Source organism: Chiroxiphia lanceolata, chromosome 13, assembly GCF_009829145.1.
Source record: "Chiroxiphia lanceolata isolate bChiLan1 chromosome 13, bChiLan1.pri, whole genome shotgun sequence".
In the NCBI taxonomy this organism is placed as follows: domain Eukaryota; kingdom Metazoa; phylum Chordata; class Aves; order Passeriformes; family Pipridae; genus Chiroxiphia; species Chiroxiphia lanceolata.
In genome coordinates this window covers 2259431-2275830 of record NC_045649.1, presented here as the reverse complement: position 1 = coordinate 2275830, position 16400 = coordinate 2259431, and the positions used below count along the sequence as shown (strand labels likewise).

The 16400-nt window shown below is 59.7% G+C and overlaps 2 protein-coding genes across 7 annotated transcripts in view; one reads left to right on the top strand and one right to left on the bottom strand.

The window, feature by feature from the left end:
- CARMIL2 (capping protein regulator and myosin 1 linker 2) overlaps window positions 1-8478 on the top strand; it is a 23049-nt gene extending 14571 nt beyond the window's left edge. The window contains exons 28-40 of the mRNA XM_032700888.1: window positions 158-245; window positions 675-791; window positions 1284-1350; window positions 2399-2670; window positions 4376-4479; window positions 4896-5301; window positions 5573-5692; window positions 6014-6050; window positions 6229-6297; window positions 6554-6859; window positions 7036-7143; window positions 7399-7509; window positions 7582-8478. Of these exons, the coding sequence (XP_032556779.1) occupies window positions 158-245; window positions 675-791; window positions 1284-1350; window positions 2399-2670; window positions 4376-4479; window positions 4896-5301; window positions 5573-5692; window positions 6014-6050; window positions 6229-6297; window positions 6554-6859; window positions 7036-7143; window positions 7399-7509; window positions 7582-7757 (1981 nt within the window). The 3' untranslated portion in view covers window positions 7758-8478. The remainder of the gene's footprint in view (window positions 1-157; window positions 246-674; window positions 792-1283; window positions 1351-2398; window positions 2671-4375; window positions 4480-4895; window positions 5302-5572; window positions 5693-6013; window positions 6051-6228; window positions 6298-6553; window positions 6860-7035; window positions 7144-7398; window positions 7510-7581) is intronic.
- On the bottom strand, window positions 8362-16400 carry LOC116793174. 6 transcript variants are annotated; one of them, XM_032700819.1, is made up of 14 exons: window positions 16305-16390; window positions 15412-15541; window positions 14984-15108; window positions 14346-14436; window positions 13721-13800; window positions 13478-13522; window positions 12929-12963; window positions 12387-12550; window positions 12105-12192; window positions 11870-11950; window positions 10682-10780; window positions 9665-10392; window positions 9092-9165; window positions 8362-8910 (listed from the first exon to the last, which is right to left on the bottom strand). In XM_032700819.1, exons 1-14 carry the CDS (start codon window positions 16385-16387, stop codon window positions 8844-8846), a joined length of 1890 nt encoding a protein of 629 aa, XP_032556710.1. In that variant the 5' UTR covers window positions 16388-16390; the 3' UTR covers window positions 8362-8843. The 6 variants fall into 6 exon arrangements, with proteins under 6 accessions (XP_032556710.1, XP_032556711.1, XP_032556712.1 ...); XM_032700820.1 differs by having other exon boundaries at window positions 12105-12189; XM_032700821.1 differs by lacking the exon at window positions 11870-11950 and having other exon boundaries at window positions 16305-16400.

Genomic DNA, 16400 nt, shown 5'->3' with positions numbered 1-16400 from the left:
CTCTGGCAGCACAAACCCAGTGAGCCACAGCGCAGGGCATATCCTGGGTGCCACAGCCAAGCATCCATCTCCTCAGCAGGCTTTCCCCGGGGGGGGCTGGCTCCATGGCTTGCAGGGGGGTGGGTGCTGGCCCTGACACCACTCTTTCTGCTCCCAGTGAAATCAAGCTGTCCATCACAGCCGCTGCGGCCGACTGCATCGTGGATGCTGTGCTGGGAGACCTGACCATCGCCCAGTGCAAACTGGTGAGTGCCAGGGAATAGGGATGTGGCACTGGGATGTGGGATAGGGGTACCCCAGCATTGCCCGGGCACCAGCCAACACTATCAGCACAGATCTGCAGTCTGAGAAGCGGGACAATTTCCACCCAGGCTGGTTTTCCTGCCAGGTAATCCTCTCCTGGTGTGGTCACAGCAACATTAACACCCTGAGCAAAGTCCTGGAGCTGCTGCCGTGTGGTGTGGTGGGGAGTGCTGGGGTGAAGCCGGGTGCTGATCACTCGTGCACTGGGGCAGGCGCGGGGCAGCTGTGCTGGGGCTGGCAGCCGGCTAATCAGGCCTAAATCCGCTCACAAATCCCAGCCGTGGGTAGGGAGCGGAGCAGCACGGAGCACACAGGGCAGCCGGGCGCGCTTCAGCCCCTGGGATAATTTAAGCGCTTCCTAATGGTTTTAGGCAGAGAGCCTCTCCAAGCAGGGGCTCGACCTCCTGGTGCTGCTGCCGGAGTCGGCTGAGGACGATGCCACCGCGCTGGCGAGGGGCAAGAATCCTCTGGACCTCGCCGCAGAGGAGGTAGGGTCCAAACCCAGTGCTGCCGCGTGATGCCCACGCTATAACCACCTTTTATCCGCCTTACCGGATGATGCCGGGCTTAGCGCCGGAGCCTCTCTGGGTGCATGCACCCCCCGGCACCCCCCCAGGGCAGTGCTAAGGCAATTAGTGCTGGGAAATGGGACCATTAGCCTGCCAGGCCATGCTGCTGGCACTGGGAGTTTGTCCTTGTGGTGGCCCAGCTGGTCCTGTCTGTTTGCACCCTCTCCCGCTGTTGTTGCTCTGGGATCCAGTGTGCTGCAGGGTCCTGGATGGGGAAGTATTCAATCCAGCGTCATGGGGGGTTTTGGAGCTGGGACAAGATCAGGGGGTGCAGTGCTGTGGGTCTGGGGGTGATGGGGGGATTGCACCCATCACCTGGCAAAACCTGGCTGGCTCCAGCTGCCACAGGATGCCACTCAGCACAGCCAGCTTGCCCACACGGAAGCCGCCACCATCCCTGTCTCCCTGCAGTACAAGATGGCCCTGCGGAGGAAAAACAAGCACTTCAGGAGCATTCGGCCCACGCCAAGTGTGAGAAGTAAGGTCACCGTGGAACTGCTCCCCTGCTGCAGCTCAGCTGGGGCACGGCAGGGGCGGGGGGCTCGCAGCAGCTGTTTGGGGGGCTGGTGGGCAGAGCCCTCCATGGTGGTGCCACAGGCTGTGGGCAGCAGGAGCTGGACCCTTTGGAGAGCCTCTCCCAGTGCTGTGGTGGGGGTCTGTGGGGAAAACTCACCCTGACCTTGCTCTTGTGCTGGTTTGGGGAGGTCAGCTGGCTCAGTGCCCTTGGGTGGTGGGGTAAATGCCCTGAGCTCTCTCCTCACGTAGCCAGGCAGGGGTGGGAGGTTTGTCCGTGCCTGTGGAAGCCATGGCATCTCCCACAGCCATCCCAGGGACTACCCTGGGCATGGGCATCACTCACCCAACAAACCTGGGGAGAAGACATTGTCCACGGGTTCTCCTTGCTGCTGGTGTTGTCCCTAGAGCCCTGCGTGCCTCGGAAGGGGAGGAGGGCACAGGAGGGGCACAGGCACAGGCAATGAGCAGCTTATGGGCAACTTCTGCTTTTCAGTGCCTTGGCTAAAGCAGAGCTTGTGCCAGACTCCACTGCCCAGCACCCCCGTGTCCCCAGGTGACTCCTTGTGTCCCTGAGCCCCACAGCATCCTGACCCCCAACTAGGGAATACGGGGGGGGAGTGGTGGTGGTGAGGAGCTGCCTGCAGGGTAAAACGGGTGTGTTTGTGGGTGCTGCTCGTCGGGCCAGCGCTGGCAGAGCTCGTTCCGTACCACTGCTGCCTGCCGCAGGTTTCGGCTGCGGGGCTCCGCTCCGTCCCTGCCTGAGCATCTCCCCGCATCCCCCCCCCGCAAACCTCCAGCGACGGTGGCAGGATCCATCCCGGGCTGCGCCGCAAAGCCGCCACGCGCGCTCCCGGCGGGCACGGCCACGCTCCCCTCCCCGCGGCGGAGCCAGCGCCCCGCTGACCCTCCGCGCGTGGGCGAAGGTGACGGCGTCGGTGATGATGATGATGATGATGATGGGGAGGCCTGCCGAGGCCGGGCGTCAACAAGGACCCTCTCGCCTCTCGTAGGTGTGTCGGAGCTGGAGCCGGCGGCGGGTCGAGACGCCAGCGGGCTCCGAGCTCACCGGGCGCCGCCGTCACTCAGCCCCGCCGCGCCGCCGGCACGCCCTGCCTCCACAAAGGATGCTGAGCCTGCGAGCGGCTCGCTCCCCGCCACGCAGCCTGCCACCGCCACCGGATTCCTTATGGACCTGCCGACCGCCGGCGAGAAGCTGGAGCATTGCACCAAAGCCAGGCCCCGGCCCAACCGCCGGCACAAGCAGCCGCCCAGCAAGCCCAATGTAAGGGGGGGGGCGCGGCTGGCAAGGGGGGTGGTGGTGTGTATTTGGTGTGGTTTTCCCGGTTTTTTCCCGCTTGGGTGAATTATTGCGGTCAGTATTTGTTGCAAGGCAGGAAAATGAGATGCGAGGAGGCGCGGTGGGTTTATTATCCTGCATTTCAGCTGCTGCCGGAGCCTCCTCCTCGGAGGGGGGCTGCCCCAAAGGATGGGCAAGGGGGCTGGGGGGGCGAGGGGGATCATCCATCCCCTTTCCTGCTAAGCAGTGGGAGCCGGCAAGGAGGCAGGGAGGAGTGAAAAAACCCGCAGAGTTTGGGCGCAGAGGGCCGGCGATGCGTTCGGCAATGGCTCCGGCTGCCTCCCTCCTCCTCAGTTTGCTCCCCCTCATCCAAAACCCATCGTCCCTGAAGCACCGGTGGCCGCCACGGCTCCCAGTGATGCTGGTGGGGCTCTGCCAGCTGTGGAGGGGTGGGTTTTTCTTTGCCCCCCATCCAACAGGCGAGTGGATGGGGATCCTGCCTTTGCACCCCCTTTCCTGAAGGAAAAGTAACTTTTGGGTGCAGTCGGTGGTAAGTCCAGCTCCGTTGCTGTCCCTGGGGCTGGATCCTGCTGGCATCACCTTGTCCCCATGCCACCGTGATGCAGCTGGATCCTTTCACCTGCTGGAAAGCCCCAGCTTGCATGGCCAGTGATGCTTGCCCTTGGATCGCAGTGGGATCAGCGCTGGCGCGGGGCTGGAGGAGAAGCAGGAGCTGTGTCCCACAGGCAGGGTGGGTGCTGGAGGCTGGCAGGGCCAGGCAGGGCCGGGAGACCATCACCCTTTAGTGGGACAGGCACGCCTGGCACCCAGGGTGGGCCAAGGCTTGAGCAAGGACGGGCTTTGATGGATGTGATGTGACAGGGAGAGCAGATCTCAGATGGCTGGAACGGCTCCTGAACGGCATCAATCCAGCCATAATGAAAAGTCGTTATGGATTGAAATGTCACCGGTGGGGAAGCGCCTCCCTCTCATCGATAGGAAGCCACTGATGTGGTGCCACATGCCAGGGAGAGGAAGGTGCCATGGAGGAAGGCTTGGCCATGGCATGGACCATTTGACCATGGGGATGGACTGAGTGGCCTTCATGCAGGCTGTGGTGACGCTCCAAGGCTGGAGTTGAAGCATCTGAAGGATACAGATGTGGGGCCCCTGCAGGTCACCTGCTCCATCACCCACCAGCAGCGTGGGGTCCCCTCCTTGGAGCTCAAATGGAGGAAGCATCTCTGCCAAAGGCTTCTCCCACAGAGCCTGCAGGGTCAGAGGCCTGGCCCAGCTCTAGGAGGGCTTTGGCAGGATTTGCCATTGTGTGTCAACCAGGAGGGTCAGAACCACCTGACCTGGGTGTAACAGAAGTGTGTCTGAGCAAGTATAGGTGCCATACCCAGCCACTGTGCTGGGGAGCCCCACATGTGGCACCCAGGGGGGTGGGGGGCTGGCAGGAGCCCGGGACTGGCTGGAGCCTCCCAATGCTCAAGGGATGCAGCAGGATTAGAGCTGGGATGCAGCTGATAACACTGTAGTCTGGCTTTCGTGCTGGGTACGAGATGGAGAGTGCCAGCACCTGTCCTGTGCGGGCACCCACTTGTTTGTGCGCAGGCACGGGTGACACCTCTCTGTGCCTGGGGGAACCTTTGCCCCACGCTGGGCTTACAGCCGTGGTTACTCACAGGTACAGCCCGTGGCCTGTGAGAACAGCGAGGACAGGAGCATCACCCGTGTGGACGAGGGGCTGGAGGACTTCTTTGCCAAGAGGCTTATCACAGAAGCACTGCCGTAAGCCTGGGGGGATCCCAGGGCCCCTCACCTGCCCAGCACCCTGGCACACACCCATCCCTGGGATTTCAGCAGCCACCCCTGCAAATGCTGCTGGTCCCAGTGCCAAAGGGATGCTGGGGAAAGCAGCACACCCGGGGGCATTGCCCAGGGCAAGGCTGCAGGGGGAGGACTGGGATAGCAGCCAGGGGGTGCAGGATGTGGCCCTGGGGTCTGTCCTGCACTGGGGAGGCCATGAGGCAGCACCCATGGGAGCTCTCACTGGGAATGGGTGCCCTTGGCAGGATACTGTCATCTCAGGTGGGGTGTCCAGGGTCTCTGGATCCATCTCATTGAGGTGGGTGGGGGGAAAAAGCTGATCCCTTGTCCCTCAGCAGCCTGGAGCTCACCTTTTCCAATGCTTCATCTCTTCCCAGCCCTGCGGCTCCAGAGACCTGCCCAGGATCAGCCCCTCTGGCTCCCTCCGGCTCCCGCACCCTCAAGAAGAAAATTGGGAATTTTTTTGCCTTCAAGAAACCCAAATCCAGCCGGGGCTCAAGGTGTGAGAAGGAGCCCGAGGGTGGTCCCGCTGCCCCCAGGAGCAGGCGCTCAATGCTCAGTGACATTTTGCGAGCCCCCAGCAAGGCGGGCGAGGCGGGGAAGCCACTGAGTAAATCAGAGGAGGGGGGACTCGCTGCTGAGCCCCAGGGAGAGCCTGAGCACTGCCAGACCCCCGACTCTGCCCGAAGGATCCGGCCCAAGTACTCTCGGGAGGGCAAATCCCAGTCACTCATCTTGCTGTCCGGGGAGGACGAGGATGCACTGGGGGTCAGGCATGACAAGGTAAGCACTGTCATGGTCACTGAGTCACCATTGCTGGTTGGCTCTCCCAGTGTGTGCTGCTCCCACCCATGGATGCTGGTGATGGGGTCACCAGGGAATGCAGGGACACTGGAGCAATGGCTGGGGATGTCCCCACTGGGTCACGTCCGTGTCACCATCTCCCGGTGGCACACTTGGGGTTGGGGACCTGGGTGCTCCTCAGGCAGGCAGGTGGGTGCTGTAGGTGCTGTGGCGGGTCCGTGTCCCTGGCAGGGCTGTGTCTCTCCTGCAGAAGAGGCACCTGGAGAAGAGCGAGGGGGAGCTGTCCAGCTCCTTCGAGCAGCGTGTGCAGGTCATGCTCCACCGCATCGGCGTCACCAAGGGCCCGGCTGCTGAGAGCAAGAAGCTGCAGGTGGGGAGTGGCTCCATTTTCAGGATGGATCCTGCACCCCCAGGGTGGGTGGAGATGGTGGTCCATGGGATGAGGGGGGTGGCATCCCTGTGCTGCCACTGCTCATGGCCTCTGCCCTGTCACCTAACCCTCTGCAAGGGGACTGATATGTGGGTTCCTACGTGCTGTGTGGTGTCTGTTTGTCTGTCCCTCCTTCTCTGGCATGCGCCCACCCCTTGCAGCCACCCCAGAGCCTGGCAGCACCCTGCCCTCTGCCAGCCATCATCCCTGCGGGTGCTGCCACCCTGACATCCCCCTTACAAGGTTTCTTTCCCCTTGCAGAACAAAGACAGCGAGATCAAGAAAGCCGGCTCAGACGGTGAGAGGCTGCGCCCTCCCCACCCTGACCCCCACCCAGCTGGGCACCCATGGGTGGGCATGGGCTGGCCCTCTTGGGCTCCCAGCTGCGGGTCCCACTACATCCTGCCCTTGCTGGGTGCTGGTGGCATAGGGCAGGCCCCAGCTCACTGATACTGGCTGGTGGCTTGTGCTTGCAGGGGATATCGTGGACAGCTCTGCGGACTCCCCCCCATCTCTGAAGGCCCGCACACACTCTGTGTCCACAGGTGGGTTACCAGTGGGTGCCAAGGGGGTCTCTCCTAGCACCAAGCATGGGGATTGGAGCCAAGAGGGTCTGGTGGGCACAGACACCTGGGCAGGGTCCCACCCTCCAGAGAGTGCCCTGCACCCATGGGTGCCTATCCCTGGTGATGGTGGATGGACACCCAGCCCATTGCCCAGCCCCTGGGCTGGCTGCAGGCTGGTTCCCAGCACCAGCCTACGCTTCTGGACACTCACAGCTCCCTCCTGCCTGCCCCACAGACGCACCCTTCCGCAGCCCGGCTGCTGTGATGGAGCCCAGCGCCGAGCCCCGGCCAGCCTGGAAAGCCCTGGGGAGGCAGCTGCCTGCTGAGCCACTGGGCACCAGCTCCGACCAGCCCCGGCGCTCCTTCATCCTGTCTGAGCCCAGCGGGCTGCTGGAGCCCGGGAGCCGGGAGGGCTGGAGCAGCAGCCTCCCACGGCTGGGCAGGAACATGCCGGCGGCGCTGCCGCGGAGGGTCAGCCATGGTGGGGAGGTGGGTGCTGGCAGCCCCCTGCCCGCACCACCCGCACCACCCGACACCGAAGGTAGGGATGCATGAGCTGCCCATGGGTGTCCCCATCCCACTGCTGGCCTGTTCTTGGAGCCCTTGGGAAGCGAGGGCAGTGGGGAGCCAAGCAATCAGCGCTGGGTGCTGATGGGGGCTGTGAGGAAGCTGGGGTGCTGCAGGCTCCTCCACAATGGCATCTCCCCACTTTTCCAGACAACCGGCTGATGGCACGGCTGGCAGCGCCACGGGGGACCGGCCGCCGAGCTCTGTCCGTCCATGAGGAGCAGCTCAGGGAGCCTGAGTGCCCGGCAGAGCTGGGAAGTAAGTTGGGGCTGTAGTGGGACCTCAAAACCCCCCTTGCATCCAACGCCAGCAGAGGTGGGTGGTGGCATTCCGTGTGGGTGGTGGTGCTCCCAGTCCCGGCTGATGGGTGGCAGCCTGTGGTGCCAGGGTGATAGACAATGGCACGACCACACTGGGAAGCGCCCAAGGGGAACTTGGCAATGAGATCAGTTCTAGCAGGAGCCAGAACTGCTGCACCCCACTGCAACATGGGGCTGGGTTGTGTTTCCCCAGTGGGCACCGTTCCCCTGCGCCTGCGGCGGTCGCCTGTGCTCAGGCACAGGACCAAGCACGAGTCCCTCTCAGAGATGCAGGGTGAGCCAGGACCGTCCTTGGATGCCGAAGGTGAGACACGATGCTGAAGCAGGTGCTGGGGTACAGAGGGTCCCGCCATGCTCACAGCTGTGACCTCTCCAGGTGCCACGCCGCAGGACTGGCCCCGTGCCGGGCTGGAGGAGCCGCAGGCTGGCACAGGCACTGACGGCGAGCGTCCGCAAACCCTGGCACAAACTGTTGGGAATGCACAAGACTCAGCTGCCGTAGACCAAAGACGCCCGGTGCCGGGCCGGGAGGAGCCGGCCCTGGGACAGTGAAGCCCCTGCATGTCACCACACTGTTCCCAATAAAACCCTGCAAGCAAGTGCACGGTGCCGGGGTGCTTGGCAGCTGGGGTGCGGAGAGACGGGGCACCAGGCTGGCGTGGATGTGCCAACGACGGCATCGCCCAACTTGTGCCACGGGGACAAGCCAGGCCACCAGCATCGCCCAGGATGCCCAGGGACCGTGCCAGAGCCTGCAGGACGCATCGAGCGGTGTCACGGTGCCCACTGCCGCTGTGGGCTGCAGGGGGGAGAGCCGGTGATTTTTCGGCAGCCAGCTATTTTTAGGAAGTGTTCCCAAGGCGCTTTCACCACTCCAGCTCCTCGCCCCAGGGGGTGCCGCTCTCTCCAGCCCCCGCAAGACGCAGGCTTCCATCGGCGGGACCACGACCCCCAGCATTCCAGCACGCAGCTCCAGCCCCGCAGATCCCCGACGGCACCAGCGCGATCCCGACACCCCGACAGTGGCTTTCTCCTGTGTTGCCCTTCGCTCCGGACCAAACGCATTCCTTACACACAGATGTTTACGACAAAGCAAGATGCTTGTTTTGGTTTTGGTTTTTTTTTTTTTTTTTTTTTTTAATACAAGAGCTGTGTATTTAAAAAATATACAATTTTTATTTTTAATTTCTACAGCATAACCCTGCGGGATATTTTTTGTAACAAACGGTGCAGGACCCTACCAAAACTAATCAATAAAACATCCAAACTCCTGGGGCACCTTCGGAGAGGGGATCAGGTTGTCAGGCCTCGGCCCTTGCTGCTACAGTGGCACTGGGTCACTCCTTGTCCCCAGATGCCAAGGCATTTGGAAAGGATGGCAAGGTGGGAGAGGGATGCCAGCTCACACACAGGCATTCCTGCATGGATGCTTTTTTCCCCCTCTTGGCACTGAGGGTGCTGGCTTTCAACAGGTCATATCCCAGCATCCCTCGGCCAGGGTCTTTGCAGCCAGGTCAGCCCACTCAGTGGTCCTCTTGGGCACAGGGGTCCTGGTGTCCCCACATCCCCCCCCAACTGCTCTTCCCAGTGTTTTGGAGGATACGGTGAAAGAAGGACGGAATGAAGAATGGGCTAGGCTCAGGAATCCTCCTCCTCCTCCTCTGTCAGTATCCAGCACGCCCACTTCAGCATTGCCTTGGAGATCCTGTGAAAACAGACAGGAGGAGCTGAGGTGAGAGGGAACCCGGCTGCAGACACGGCACGGGGGCAGCTGGAGACGAGGGGTAAGGCAGAGGTTGGGAAGTTGCTGTAGGGATGCAAGCAGTGATGCTCACATCCCACAGCAGGGACAAGGGACAGCCACACAATTCCATGGCTGCACTGACCTGATAGACTGTATCTGCTGGCAGAGCTCAGGGCTTGGTGCCTCATATTTGTACTGGGCTGGTTTCCTCACGTACTGCAAAAGCAAAGGGGAGGGTGAGATGGGTCTGCACCAGACGCACAGCCCTGAGAGCCCAATACCCCTAGGAAAACTCTGCAGTCTCTCCCTCAATTGTTTCCTGCTCTTTTGATCTTATTTTACCCAGATATCTTGGAAGATGCTGCAGAAATTGATAGTTCCCACACAGCTCGTGCTCAACCACATCTTCACCATCCCTGGAGGGATTTAAAGGCATGTGGATGTGGCACTTGAGGCCACGGTTCAGTGGTAGGTGTGGCAGTGCTGAGGGAACAGTTACTCTCAGTCTCACAAGGTCTTTTCCAGCCTAAGTGATTACAAATCCCAGGGTGTTCCCAGATCCTCCACCATCTACACTGACACCTACTTTTCAACTTCCCATCCCCACGGGACGGTGAGGAAAGATGCTGGGAATGGACGTGAGGGGTGTGGGCACAGAGAACCTCCCCAGAGACCCCCCAGGCCCCAAGGACCCCACCAGCTGCTTCATATCTACCGGCTCCAGAGTTCTGCGCTGCTCCGGCCTGGAGCTGAGGCCGCTCGCAGAGGATGACGCTTGCTCTTCTTCCTCCTCCTCCTCCTTCTCTTCCTCCTCAAGCTCCTTTCCATGTTGCAGCCCTGTCTCCTTTCTGCTCTTCTTTGCACCCCGTGGGCTCATGAGCTCTGATCTCCTGCCTGTGCCTGTCCCCCTGCCCCTTGGGGTGCCCTGGGGATGCTGCTGCCCGCCGGGGGCCAGCAGTGCCTCATCATCTCCCACCATCAGCTTCCTCTTGGCACCTGCAGCAGCTCGGTTCCGTGTCCTGCCAGGAGCTGGACAAGGCTTCAAGGCACCTGGAGGGAAAGCTGTGCCACTGGAGCACGCCTGCTCCCCGTGAGGCATCCTGTCGGGCATGGATTGCAAGCTGGTGCTGGGCAAGACAGGGAAATCTGGAGAAAGAGTTGGCAGGGTGGCCTGAGAGCCCCTTGATCCCTGCGGGCCTTGAGCAGCACAGGGGGCACCACAGGCTGCCCCCAAAGCTGATGCTGCCTGGCTGGTGCTGGTCTTCACTGGACTGGGATTGCGATAGGAGCAGAGCAAGGAGGGAGAGAAAGTCTGTACTGGCTCTCCCTGTGGCAGTCTCTTGGGAGAGTCCTGGTTACACAGTTCTAGCAGGTCGGGGGTGTTGCTGTCAGCAGACACATCCTTCTGGCTCTTCAGGGAAGCGTCAGATTGAAAGGTCTTCTCTGGTAAGAGGAAACACATCATCAGTTTGGGCAGGGGGCTGGTGGTGGGACCTGCCCCGGCATGTCAGTGTGGGCTGGAGTGTCAGAGCTGGAATGATGCAGGCACAAGGCAATGGGAACAAAGCCAGGTTAGAGCTGGGGCACATGCAGCTCTTGGTTGCAGATCAAGCACTAATTTTTGCCCAGGGAAAATCAAGCCAGCATCAAGGATGAGCTACACCCAATGAGAAGAGAGGAGTTGTCTCCTGCCAGCAAGGCAGGCTGGATGCCCTGGGACATGGGGACTCACCATCTGAAGAGCTCGGGGTCAAAGACAATGAGGGGACCCTGTTCCAGGGGTTGTCCAGGGATCCCTCCAAGCTATCAGACAAGGCCAGTGACTCAGCATCTGCAAGGAAGAGGCTGGAGGGTTGATTCTGGCAAAGAAAGTAGCTGCCCCCTTCCAACCCTGTGCACAATGTCTCAGACAGAGAGAGCTCTCGAGAGGAGTTCTGAAACCCTTTCCAGCCCAAAATGGGGTGTATTCCAAGACCCCAGCCAGTAGGCAGTGGAAAGGCAGACACTGCCCAAAGAGCAGGCAGTGGGAGGAAGACCTTCTCCTACACCCTGCACTATCCAGGACAGCATCTCCCTTCACCTCCTCCTCTACACGGAGCTTCTGCAGGTACTTGTGCAGCAAAGCTTTGTGACACCAAGCTCAGTGAGGTGACACAAACCCATCCTGGTGCTGAACCAGAGTCAATAAGGAGCCTACACGTGGGCAGGAGACTCGGGCTCTGTGCTGGCATCAAAGGGACAAAATGACTTGTGTTCCCAGCATAATGAACCAAAGATGCTCTGCTTCAGGAGGCTGCAGGAACAGAACCACTCCCTGCCTGCTCAAAGATCTGGCCATGCTGGTACCTCCTCTGCTCAGTCCAAGGAGACGGGTTGAGCCAACTGCATAGGAAACTAATAAGAGGCTGGATGGGATCTGGAGCAAGTCCAGAGGAGGCCACGAGGATGATCCAAGGGTTGGAGCACCTCTGCTATGAAGACAGGCTAGGAAAGTTGGAGTTATTCAGCCTAGAGTATAGAAGGCTACAGGCAGAATTCAGAGCACCTTCCAGTACCTAAAGATGCTCCAAGAGGGATGGAGAACTTCTGACAAGGGCATGGATTTACAGGACAAGAGGGAATGGCTTCAAACTGACAGAGGGCAGGGTTAGATTAGGTATCAAGAAGAATAGATATCAAGAAGATAGATTAGATATCAAGAAGAATTAGATATCACCCTGTGAGGGTGGGGAGGCCCTGGCATAGGCTGCCCAGAGAAGCTGTGGCTGCCCCATCCCTGGAAGTGTTCAAGATCAGGTTGGATAGGGTCTGGAGCAATCTGGTCTAGTGTCCCTACCCATGGCAGGGGATTGGAACTAGACAGTCTTTAACATCCCTTCCAACACAAACCATTCTGGGATCTGGAGGACCCGCTACTCACGGCTGGCTTGAGATACAGCACTTGGGTCCCCTGACACTGTCCTGTCATCACTACTCTTCCCAGAAGTTGTTTTGTTTGTATCTGCAATGAAAGGGGCACTGTTGGTTGCATCCCAGCACGTGGCACAGCCAGAGTAAAGGAACTGTCCTCCCTAGTCCAGGAAGCCCCTCATTTTGTATGGCCGGGTGCTGCACTGCCCACCTGGGTACCCTGCAGATGCAGACACTGCACTGACCTGTCTTGGAAGAATCACAAGCAACTTCCTCCTCCTCAGGAGGGATCACCAGGGTGTTGACTGGGACCATGAAAACATCCTGAACCTGCTGAAATGAGACATGTTATGTGGTTTTCCCTCTCTGGGTGCAGGAGCTCACCTGTACCTGCCAGCCGAACACCATCTCCCACTCCAGCCAACCTCCAGCTCTGCCCACCACCCTTCCCCTTCCTTCTCCCACCCCACCAGAGCACCATGAGCTGTCACAGCCCCGTCTCAGCTGCTCCCAGAAGCCAGACTGACCTCTGTCTTGCGCTCTGCCTCCCACTCGGTGACAGGAACCTCGTCCGTCACCGTCACCGGCTTCTCCTTGGGCATCTGTAAATCCAAGCATTCCTCAGCATTTTCCTTCAAAATCTCCAGCTGGTTCTGTCCTATGGCATCGATCAGCTGAGAGATGGAGGGGTCTGAAGCAAAAACACACAGACACGTGTGGAGAAGACAGCTGAACTCTGGCAATCTCCACTTGCAAACACTTTTACTCTGCTGCATGACTGTCGTGTGCACTGAAATCTGTGGAAATATCCAAAATTCTGCACTTCCTTTGCTTCTAGAAACTCTCTTTCCTTTCTCCACACTTCCTGGGCCAGCAGCATGAGCACAGCATGCCATGTCCCATACTGCTTCAGCTATCAGCACTGTCTCATCCTGCTTTGGGTTTAGCAACATATCCTTGTGAGATCTGGCCATACTTGTGCTACCTCTGCCTAACATACACCAAGCTGAGGAAACCCAGTGACTCTACCAGGTAGCTGGAGCATTGTGTGTCCCCCACAACTCTTTACCTGAGCTGGGAGCATTCTTCACAGCAGGATTCCTCCTGTAATGACCAAGGAGAAGACAAAGCCAGGTTAGGGATGGGTCACATGCAGCTCTCGGTCATAGATCAAGCACCCTGGCTTGGCAGAAGAGGCTTGTGAAAGTTGGGGATCCCCCACTGGGTGCTGGGATCCCAGGGATAGACATCATGGAGCCTCACTCCTGGAGATGGACTGATGGAGGGCCCCAAGTATCTCCAGAGTTGGGTCTCCAAGGGTAGAGGGAGGAATGAGCTGTGCAGGGCTCACCCACCCAGCTGTGCTGCCCACCACTGGCAGGAACAAGCTCCCCATGGGTGTTTCCTCCCAGCTCAGAGGAAGAAGCTGGGGATGAAGAGCCCTCTGTGTCACCAGGGTCTCATTTTTCAGCTCTGTCACAATTTGGGGCAGGGAGTCACAGGTGAATCAGGAGCTGCCACCACACGTACCGGCCCTTGCCAGCTTGCCCTAAACCCAAGCCCAAGCCTGTATGCTCTCATCAGGGTGTCTAGATACACCTCTCAGCCCCACACTTACAGCCACAGCTCCTTTATCTTCTTCACCACAGAAGGCTCCTGGTTCCTGCAGCAAGAGAAAAGCCAGTTACTGATTCTCTCCAAATCCCCATTTTCCATCTCCCTTGCCACGGAGACAATCCCTCTTTCAAAAGGTCCCCACCACAACCAGGTCACACCAGGACCCTGGAGTCAGTGTTGCTCTGGGAAGATGAGGCAGGTTCCCTGAGCAGAGCCCCCCACCCACCCACCCCACAGGCCTTACCCATCGGATGATTCTATCTTCTGCCTCTGGATGGGCAGCACGATGAACCGCTGGGCCTTGAGGTAGAGCTCGCAGTCCTCCTGCGGGGAGAAGAGACCCTGCAAGGCACCTCTGCAGTCCCACCTCTGCCCCCGCCTCCCCCAGGGCCAGCCAGCACCCACACACCCACCCCAGCTCTGCCACCAACCCCCCGGCCTAAGTGAGGGTCCCTCACACAGGACAACCCCCCTTAAATGGGGGGTTTATACCCTCCTGTGTCAGCTGATGGCTCCTCAGCCAGCCCAGGGGAGGCTGTGGAGACACCTCTGAACCCCTGAGGGGACAGCAGGCAGCTCTGCCACCAGCCCACACAGGTCTTCTGCAGCTGCCCAACAGTGACAGCCAGGCTGCCCCAGGGGAGATACACCCCATCCCCAGGCAGGGCTCATCCCCACCCCAGAGCCCAGGCCAGCTGCCACACACCTCCCAAGACCTGCAGATGAAGATGAAAGGCCACCCACCCATCATCTGCCCATCATCTTCACCCATCATCTGCGTTCAGCTCCTGGCAGCAGCTGGAAGCAGGCAAGTGTGCAGGCACAGCAAGGTAAAGGAACAGGCTGCCTCTGCTCCTCAGAGCACTTACCAGCCTGGCCTCCTCCTGAAAACACACTCTGTACTTCTGCAGGACGACAATTCTGCAGGTGAGGCCGGCAAGCTTGAGGTGCATGAAGGCACTGGAAAAGGAGCAGAAACACCTTGGAAAGATGAAGAATGGAGCTGGACCCCCCCCCCAGACACACAGTGGGGCTCCCCCAACAGCTCTGCCAACCACACCAGGGCATGCTGGAACATATCTAGGCATGAGCAGCAGGGGCTCCTTATTCCTTAATAATTCCTGCCTAAGAGTAGCTTCTTCCTGCTGCTTATCCTTGGCTCTGCTACCTGCACCCCACCAGTTTAAGGGTGTCCAAATGGGGAAACAGAGGAAAGCACTGAAGGAGCAGCCCACGGGTAATGCTCTGGCTCCTTTCACAAAACCCGTGGGCTTTTCAGTCCTTCCTAATGGTATCACAACTTCTGCCACAGCCTCCTGCCCATCCCAGCCAGCCAAGACCAGAGCACAGCATTCCAGCTTGCTTCTCTTAGCAGCTCTTTCACACCGACTTCCCACCCTGAGATTGCTTTAGCTTAACACAACCTGAAACAAGACCAGGCAGGAGCCCCACTAGCAGCTGTGGAGAACCGCCGTCCCAGCTACAGGTGAGTCAAGGTGGAACCCACTTTTCCTCTGTCTGCAGAGCTTCGGGTGAAACGACCACGCGGACGTAGTGGGATCCATCGGTGACCTGCAGAGAAACACTCTGGAGGACCCCAGGCCGGCCAGGAGCAGGTAAGTCACTCAAGACCTGTCAAGAGATTGGGGAGGATGAAAAAAGAAATCTTGTTTACAGACCTGGAAAAGGCTTCCCAGGAAAGCTGTCATGGCACCAAGCCTGCCAGAGTTCAGGAAGCATTTGGACAATGGTCTCAGACACGTGGTGGGATTCTCACTATGGGCAAGTCCTGGTGGGCAGCAGAGGTGGAGTGGGCTCAGCCCACGCTTCAGGACAGCACCAGTACCAGCAGTGGGCAGGGCTGCTCTCGGGACTGGGTAAAAAAACCTGAAGAAGAGGGTAGGTTTGGGAGTCATAGTCCCTCTCAATACCCACCCGCACCACCTGCCCAGCCAGGAAATTCTCATGTTCAACCAGCTGGTCATCCTTCTCCAAGAGGCTGACGATCCACGGCTGTAGGACGTAGATTTTGGTAGAAGACACATCCTTGTGTACAAACATAGACCTGCAGGAGAAGAGACACCAAGCCATAAGCAAAGCACCAACATCCCGGGAAGGGTTTTGCATCCCAAACGCAGCCACAAACCCAGGAGATTGCTGAAATCCAGCCCAAATCCCACCACTTCTCCGCAAGGACACATCCTGAGGGCACTGTGCTGAGGAAGCCACTGCTGAGGGAACACAGGTTCTGCTGCATCCCTCTTGGGCAGTGGAGGGAGGACACCAGCAGCTCTGGAGTGTGTCCGGCCTCCTGTGAGTCTCCCACATGGTTCAGGACCTGTATTTCTACCTCTTCCCTTACTGTTTATTATTCCCCCAATAATTATTTTTCTTTGACCAGGTATTAACCATAAGTCTCTGAACTGTCAAGGGGAGAAGGATCGGTGATAGGCAGGGCTGGGACAGGCAGGAGCCAGACAGGCAGCGGCTGGGGACAATAGGGATGAGACTAGCAGGGTTGGGACAGGTCAGGGTTGGGACAGGCAGGGGTGGGGACAGGGAGGGTTGGGACAGGCAGGAGCCAGACAGGCTGGGGCTGGGGACAGGCAGGAGCCAGACAGGCTGGGGCTGGGACAGGTAGGGTTAGGACAGGCAGGAGCCAGCCAGGCAGGGTTGGGACAGGCAGGAGCCAGCCAGGCAGGGTTGGGACAGGCAGGAGCCAGCCAGGCAGGGCTGGGGACAGGGAGCGGTGGGACAGGCAGGGCTGGCGCAGGCAGGGCTGCCCCCCTCTCCGGTGCCCTCTCCCCGGTTCCCCGGTCCCCCCTCACCGCTCGGCCGCCTCCAGCCCCGGCTGGTCCCGCTGGTCCCGCTCCGTGTCCCCTCCGGGAGCAGCGGTCGCCGCCGCCGCCATGGCCGCGACCCCG

Coding starts and splice junctions, on each gene's coding strand:
- LOC116793174 (XM_032700819.1), bottom strand. CDS start 16,387: ATGGCGGCGGCGGCGACCGCTGCTCCCGGAGGGGACACGGAGCGGGAC. Junction 15,542..16,304: donor GGGCTGGAGGCGGCCGAGCG/GTGAGGGGGGAC, acceptor CTTCTCCTGCAG/GTCTATGTTTGTACACAAGG. Junction 14,437..14,983: donor GCTCTGCAGACAGAGGAAAA/GTGGGTTCCACC, acceptor CTCCTTTTCCAG/TGCCTTCATGCACCTCAAGC.